The sequence below is a fragment of the Fukomys damarensis genome, unplaced genomic scaffold (genome assembly GCF_012274545.1).
Source record: "Fukomys damarensis isolate Sample0158 unplaced genomic scaffold, DMR_v1.0_HiC HiC_scaffold_11, whole genome shotgun sequence".
Lineage (NCBI taxonomy): Eukaryota > Metazoa > Chordata > Mammalia > Rodentia > Bathyergidae > Fukomys > Fukomys damarensis.
In genome coordinates this window covers 8,847,677-8,856,279 of record NW_022900923.1, presented here as the reverse complement: position 1 = coordinate 8,856,279, position 8,603 = coordinate 8,847,677, and the positions used below count along the sequence as shown (strand labels likewise).

General features: G+C 38.8%; 1 protein-coding gene across 6 annotated transcripts in view; it reads right to left on the bottom strand.

The window, feature by feature from the left end:
• The window catches only part of Lpgat1 (lysophosphatidylglycerol acyltransferase 1), a 65,626-nt gene that overhangs the window by 13,542 nt on the left and 43,481 nt on the right, over positions 1–8,603 (bottom strand). For 4 of the 6 annotated variants that reach the window (XM_010642573.3, XM_010642572.3, XM_019210440.2 and 1 more), the window contains one exon: positions 6,094–6,220. In XM_010642573.3, the coding sequence (XP_010640875.1) occupies positions 6,094–6,220 (127 nt within the window). Of the gene's footprint in view, positions 1–2,672; positions 2,838–5,034; positions 5,096–6,093; positions 6,221–8,603 lie in introns of those variants that run through there. The other 2 variants (XM_033762049.1, XM_019210441.2) reach the window with 2 other exon arrangements.

Below are 8,603 nucleotides of genomic sequence, written 5' to 3'. Positions count from 1 at the left end.
TATACACACACACACACTAAACTGAGATTTCACAAACGTTCATTTTCTTCTATTTGCTTTACATATTCTTCCTTTCCATGTACTTATTTGGCTGATGCATATTTTTTCTATTATTTCCTTTTTTTTGTTTGTTTTAATATCAGGGATCGAACTCAGGTCCTTGTGCTTGTGAGGCAGGCAATGGAACCACTGAGCTAAATCCCCAGCTTGTTTTGTTGTTTTGAGACAGGGTCTCTATTTAGCTCAGGCTGGCCTTGAACTTGCAGTGATCCTCCTGCCTCAGCCTCCCATGTATTGGGATTACAAGTGGGCACCACCACCCCTACCCTGGGGACTTAATATTTCTAACAAAAATCAAATGAATAAAAAGTGCTTTCTCAATATTAATAATTCTTTGCTAGACCTTAAAGAGACCTAAGTGAAAATGAAGCCAGGCATAGGGACACGGTGATACACACTTGTCATCCCAGCATTCTGGAAGACTGGGGCAGGAAGATTGCATGTTTGTGACCATCCTGGGCAATTTAGTGACTTAGTAAGACCTTATTTCTAAAATTAAAAAATAAATTGGGGTGTAGCTCAGTGTAAAGACTTTGAGTCCAATCCCCAGTACCACTACCACCTAAAAAGAACAGAACAGAGCAGAACAGAACATGGTGAACCCGGAAAGACAAGGAGGACAGCCCTTCATTTCCAGCATTTACTTTCAGTCACTCACTGGCGTGGTGTGGAGTTCTGTCATTTACTCCGTACTAACAATCAGCAGTTCCACAGCTATTAACTGAACACTTCTTTTCTCTATTGATATTTGATGCCAATTCACTCACACCTGAGTTAGCAAATAAATCTAGATCTGGATTTTCTAATCTTTACACTGACTTAGGCCTGACCCTGTATTAAAATACTTTAATTATCCTAAGTTTTGCTATCTGGTAGGAAGAATTCCTCTGTTTTGATCATCTTCAAAACTATGTTAGCTTTTCATTTATCTTTACTCTCAAATGAATTTTAGAACTATTTCATCAAGTTTCCTGTAAATCCATCCTGGATTCTGACTAGAATTACATTAAATTTGCAGATTTATTTGAAAGAAATATTATCTTTATAAGTTTGAGTCTTGCCCTCTACGAACACAATACCCCTTTCCAAGTCTTTTATGCTTTTTCATTTTAGAGAATATACCATGAAATTTTCATATATAAAATGATAAATGCTTCAAGAGAATCTATTAAAGTCTAGGAAATAACACAGAAAAAAATAATATTAACCACAAGTTGATAATTGCTGAAGGGGTGTTAAGGGCACACGGGGTTCTATTTATAGGTCTGAAATTTTCTGGGAAAAAACGTTTTGGAAAAAATAACTATTTCTAAAATTATAGCCACTACAACTTTTATTGTAGTCTTCAAATTTTGTTATTTTGTGGAATAAAGGTAAAAGAAGGAGGGAAAACCAAAATTACATATCATATATATGTACACACACATACATATATACACATATTTAGGCATATAATTATATACATATTTTATTATAAGATATATATTGGTCTAGACATATAATTACTAAATCTTATTATACTGCTTTTGAGTATTGGTAATTTTTCCCATAACAGGTTTTTCCCTCATCCTTTTGACAGTCTCTCTCACTATGTAGATGTAATTTTATTTTATTTTTATTTATTAATTTTTTGGTACCAGGGGTCAAACTCAGGACCTTGCACTTGTGAGGTAGGCAGCAGCACTGCTGAGCTAAATCCCCGGCAACTGTAGATGTAATTTTAATAATGCTCTCCAAATTAAGATAGGGAACCATTAAATCGTAAGAAAGTCTGTGCTTTTCCTACATGTATGTCAAAGTCTTCATCTAATTTTTGCAAATCTGACTGGATTAAATGGTATATAACTTCTTTTGTTAATTAAAAAGCCCTGAAGCAAATATGACAAAATATCAGTATCTGTACACTCTTGCTAGTGAGCATTTCTGTCTTAAAATCATGAGTATCCATTTTCTGAATTAATCCACCCCATACTGAAAATCTTACCCAAAGACCCGAAGTGAATGCCTCTCTCCAAAGCACCCAATGCCCTAGTGAGATGAAACACAAAAGCAGCAGCTCTGCTTCTAATAACCTATGCCACTACATCTGGGTTATATTTTTCAAGATTTTAAAAGTGAAGAACATGCTACTTCTGCACAAGAGGGTCGTCATCTCCAACCCACAGTCCTAATCTGGAGCGAAGCAGACAATTACATCATACCACAAACGCTCCCTCCCTGCAACGAGTCCGGTCTCGCTTACTCTCCCTGTTAACCATTGGACGGTGCTGTGCTCACTACACATTCAATAGAAATAAGCAGCTTTCTCGGCTGACGAGAAAAGGGGGGGGTTACCCTCAAATATTTCCCAGGGTTAAACCGTAGTTTTTTTAACAAAAGCTTTATTTTTTAAAAAATTCAATAATGTAGATGTAAGTCAAATAATAAAATATAAGTAACACTAGGAAGGAATAAGAAAAGACATCTTTTCTAAGTAGTTGAGATCCAATATATGAATGCTAAATGATAAAGACTGCATTATCAATAACTGCTAGATACTTACATACCGTACATAATAAAACTTCATGTCTGTAAGGCGGTTTGCAGTTTAAAACACTCCTTCCCCAGAACAGCAGTCGGTGCTCACAACGTCTTCACGGAAGTCGGGGCAACCTCTGAGCACCAAAGTCTGTGACGGGTGCTGAGGAGCCCTGCGCACAGCGGGTTCTTCGCCACGGGGCCCAGGGCTCAATCCCCATTCGCCCAAGTTTTCCAAAGACTAAGCTCCACACACCTCCCTAGAGTTCAAATGTTTAAAGATAACACCACCAACTATTTGTAAAATAGGATCTAGTCTGTAATTCTGCCACAAGTGTTTACTCTCATCTATGTTAATATTTGTATTTTATATAAAACACATATGTTCAGGGTTCAACTCTCCCAGAAATCCTGAAAGTCAACAGAGGCCAAAGAAGCAAGAAGTGAATTCATGTGTAAACTGCTACAGGAAGAACGGTTCATTTCGAAGCAGTCCAGAGAAGAGATTGCATTACTGTGCTTTTTCCTAAGCACCAGTATGGGAATCTAGAGTCTGCAAAAACATTCTTTTGCACAGGCTGTTAATCTAGATGCAGTATTCTTTCTCTTGCCTTAAAAAACCAAACGTGTTTAAAAGAACTTATTAAGAGAGACCACCTGCAGATAAAATGTCATTTTTACTCAGGGACCTTCACGACGTGTATCATTGTTTGTTTCACTGAGGTATGGAGCAGGCAGTGGAACTTATTCTGTAACTCTGACTATAACTTATAAGAAGAGAAAAGAAGGCATTATGGAAATTTAAAATGCTCCAACCCCTCCTGAATGTGAAATAAATGATACCAGCGGTACTGCTTCCTGGGTGAACCCTGACAGGAGGAACACAGGGACCCCACGTGGGTCTGAGGCTCCCAGCAGGCACCAAGCTGCCCTCCCCGGACAGGAAGTCATTGCTACCATGAAACTTACCTAAAATAAACCCAAGCCCATCAAATACACAGAAACTTACTACTACAGACTCAATGCTCAGGAACTGCTAAACTTCCTAGCCTGTTTGTACTCTCAACTAGGAGTTTCTCTTAGAATTGTGCTTGACTTAATTACCACCCTCCAAAGATGCTTTCATCTGATCTAAAAGGACTGCCTTTTAAACAGCATGAGTGATCTAGGATTTACAAAGTTTAGTTCTCGACAACTTTCCACTGTTTTTAATGGAGAAATTAAAATACATGACCTACTTAAGTGGGATCTCAGGCTGAACAGACAGGAATATTTACTTAGTGACTCTCATACAGCATATTCTTCAAGGTTAGACTGAGAAACCTAGCAATAGTACTAACCTTTCTATCTACATCATAGTAGTGATCATGTCAATTCAATTCCCTACGTGTGAGGGCTGTTTTAGATTTTAAAAGTTGGTCATGGTTCTTAAGAATAACACAGTAATTAACAGTGATTAACTGCAGGGAAAAAAATTCATTCATAAGTAGTTTTGACAATTTGCCTATAGGTAAAGATAAATAAGGTAACAGTAAGCAAAAGTAAACAAAAACTGTTTTCCAAAAGCTTTACAGTTTCCAGATAATCTTTTCCTACCCTTGTGAGAGCATTTCCCACCTGAAGCAGCCAGTGCTATTCAGTTTTGCTGCCAACTCCTCTCATTAAGAGTGAAAGGGATCTGACTCGTTATTTGTATTACTCGCACACACATACACACACACATTATTTCTAATGTTGTTGGAAACATCCTTGTTTAAAACTATAAGAATATAATGAAACGAAGTCAGAGCAAAGACCTCGCTTGCCTTCCCTGTCCCCACGGCGTCCTGGCCCCTGCCGAGGTGCCCGAGGGGCAGTCCATGGTCCGCACAGCCTGTCCCTGAGTGCTGCCTGGGGTGTGGCCCATGGTCCTTCCCAGCTCTTGGGCCAGGTCACTCTGCACTCTCATGCTCCGCCTTTCCCTCCTGAACGCAGGTCCTTCATCTTCCCTAACACTGGCCAGACAATGCTCTACTGTAAATTTCTGGAAGGAAAGGAAAGTGTATCTGCTCCATGTCCGGGACTCCTAGGGGATGGATACACGTGAGTGCCTATGAATGACCAGGCATAATGTGTATTTTACTGAGTATTTTGGATTATGATTCTAAATCATAACTTAATCTCCACTAATAACCCAAGGAATTTTTCTTTGTTATTATGTTTGGTAATAAAAGTTTTGATAGCCAGGGATTTAGCTCAGTGAGTAAAGTTTCTATAAAGAAATATATTTCTGCAAACCTTAATTTTAATGAATAGAAGTACTTTTCTGAATCAAACTGACCATTTCTTCTTAATAATGTGTTTCCGATCTCTAAGTTAGTTCTTTTTTTTGTACCCAGGATTGAACTCAGGACCTTGCACTTGTGAGGCAGGCAGCAGAACCGCTGAGCTAAATCCCCGGCTCCAGTTCTTTTCTTAAAGTTAGAAGTTCTTAATTTTTTCTTATCATGCGTATTTTGAGTGAATGCGATGAACTTCTCTGTAAAAAACATAACATACACAAAAATTTGCAGCTAGATTTGAATAAAAACAATTCTCTTCACGTCTGTCCATGAGCTCCATGGTTAAGAACCTCGCTTCGGAGGATCGCGATGAGTTCGAGACCAGCCTGGGCTACACAGTGAGTTCCGGGTCAGCCTCAACTACATAGTGAGACCCTGTCTCAAAAAACAAAGAACCTCTGCTTCAAGTGAATTTAAGAGTCTTATTTTTGTTCCTGTTAAAGTAATTTTGCCAAAAATTGACTAATTCTTCAATTTGTAAGATCACTTATGACTACATTCATTTTTTAAAATTATTTATAAGCTATTGCTTAAATACAAAAAATGAGAAATTGGACCAATTCCTCACATTTCTTAGTTGTTATGGTTTAAAGTTTTTTTACTAGGAACAGAGTAAATGGCTTACAATGTGATCAAATCTAATAGGCTTAATCAGTGCCATGTTTGGATATAAATATATTCACATTTACATGAAATTCTCCCCCCAAAAGTTTACATTAAAAAAAATCTCAAGCACCTAGCATAGAACAGATACTCAATAAATATTTCTGCTGTTGTTTAGGCAAGACAGGGATATTACAATACAAAAAATTTCTAACTTAACAATCTAATCATTCTTATGTGGATTTACAATTATCAAAGCAAATTCCATTTCTATTAATTTACATCTACTTACCTCCAGTGAGCGTGTATTTCTCTTTGACATTTGCCCTTCAGTTACTTTTATGTAAAGTGTCAGGCAATCAAATAATCATGGTGCCTCTAGAATGTCATTTTTAGAGATCTTTATTTTTCATTGACAACTACTGCAAAAGATACCTTCACTCTAAAAATTCTGCATGAGAATGATTTTCATTCCCTGTAAACAGAAACCATGCCAACTATTTTCACTGTCAGACTAAAATTAAGTATTAAAACACACACTGTCCTGAGGAGGGCTGCTGGGCTCATGTAAGTACGAATACAGAACACCCACCTGTAATGTACATGCGTGACTGTTGGCTTCCTGTATCCAAGGATCCAGGTTTGAATATCTAACAGCTCACCTTGGGGATAAGCTATGGTGGCGTCTATTATCCATTGAAGGCCTTTTGCTTTGCTCTCTGAGAATGAAGAACACAATGGCTTAAGGTTGGATCAATTCTCATTTGCAACACGTAACACAGTACAGATAACTGGAACAGCATAAGGCTTCTCTGTGTCCCTGCTCTCAGAAGGAAACAGGATGGGCTGCAGTGCTAGTGCTCCATAATGTACTTAGGATCAGATCAAGGGTTCCTCACCACGTCATAAAACGCATAGGTTTTCGGATCGAATGACAGAGCACTACTGTCTACTGCATACACAGTGTTCAGTACTCAGGTGCAGCTGTGCACTACCAAGGTCTAATTCATATTCTATCACTCCTATAAAAAAAGCTGGCCTATAAAAAGACCCACAGCTAAACATCACATCGCAAAAATGAAAAGCAAACTTCAAAACAAAACCAGACCTTTCGCTAAATATAATACCAATACAAAGATCTGCAATATCTGGGAAACATTAATAAATACTAGAACCTGGCAGTAAAGCTAAGTATCTTTAGACAAACATTTGTTTCAGTTGTTTCTCTTGTTTGAAAAGCAAAAAACTCCCAGTTCCTGCCAGCTCCGCACAAGTGAAGCCATCACGCCTTCCTGTCCGTGAGAAGGCAACACAGGTAACCACTGCCGTGGAGCGGAGAGGAGACGGTTACTCAGTGTAATCCTCCACGCATGCTTTTGTTCCCAGCACACAGGAGAGCGCTGAGCGAGAGCTGAAAAGAGAATCTTCATGGAGACACATGACGACCACAAATGAAAGAATAATGCTCTGTTCTGTTTCCAGTAGCTCAGAGATCCCTAAGAACACATAATTCACGTTCAAGCCGAAGTCAAATTCCACAATAGAAATCAATGATAAAATACCTTTGCTTATCATATACATAAAAACTAGCGGGCTGGGGATCATATACATAAAAACTAGATCAGTGGTTCGGCTGCCTGCCCCTCAAGCGTAAGGGCCTGAGTTCGATCCTTGATACCAAAAAAAAAAAAACCAAAACCAAAACCAAAACCAAAACAAACAAACAAAAAAACCCACAAAAAAAACCCCAACCAACCAACCAAACAAAAAAAAAGCTTTATTTTCTTTAAGGATTTTAGAATAATATTCTGAAAGGAAGAAGAATCTGTAAATCTGTATTTAAAAAAATAACATTCATTCATTTATTCATGGAGACAGGGTCTTGGTATGTATTCCAGCTGGACTTGAACCCACTATGTAGTCCAAGCTGGCCTGGAATTCGTGGTGATCCTCTTGCCTCAGCCTCCCAACTACTGAAATCACAAGCATGCATCACCACATCTGGCTTTAAAAAAAAAAATCACTTTGATTTGTTTTATTGTTTTTTGTTTGGTTTTGGTATGTTACCGGTGATCAAATTTATATATCACTTTGAAATAACAGAGTCGTGCTAAAGCAACAGGGTTTATGTAAAGTACATTTTAACAAGCTACCCGTGATAATATGCTGAAATGTTTAGGGGTAAAGTGTACTATTATTTTGAGATGCATTAAAAAAAAAAAAACAAGGGGACTGGGATTTAGCTCAGTGGTACCACCACCTGCCTCACAGCCAAAGGTCCTGAGTTTGATTACCCTGTACCAAAACAAAAATAAAACAAGGAAGATGGACCAGTGGATAGATCTCCCACAAAAGAGAGATAACGTAAGTAAAAACAGTATAAAATGTTACATAATCTAGTTGGTCAGCTCATGGATATCTACTGTAAAATTCTTTCCACTTTCATGTATGTTTGAAAAGTTTTATAATGAAATAATGGGGGAAACCACCATGGCTCAGCTTAGGACATCTTATAGATCATAAAACAAACATACAAAAGATACAAATCCATTTTTTTGTACCAGGAATTGAACTCAGGACCTTGCACTTACCAGGAAGGCATGGTGACACTGAGCTACATGCCTGACCCCAAACCCTTTCAAAGTTAATGAAACAGAACTTACATTTTTGGGCTGGGGATGTGGCTCAGTGGCACAGTGCCTGCCTAGCAAGCTCAAGGTCCTGAGTTGATCCCGGGTACCAAAAAAACACCCCAAAACCCTTAATTTCTACAAGTGTATGTATCACAAACATAAAGGTATGACTTGTGTTTACTGGGGAGAAAATGCTAGTAAGTATGAGTACTAAGGGAAATAAAATGCAAAATACCAAAGCACAGAGAAGACAGTAGCACACGACAGACTGTTTTCAGGTGTACTGATGATCTTTGCAACACAGCTAGACTAAATACCGCAGGACGAATACAGGCTACTTCTGCCACGGATTCCCTCCACACGGAAGCCGCGCGTCCTCCCGGCTGCCACGCACAGCGCCCTCACTGTGGCCCGCGCACCACGCACCGGGGCGCCCTGCGTCTTTCCGGGGTGACCGCCCGCCTGCCAG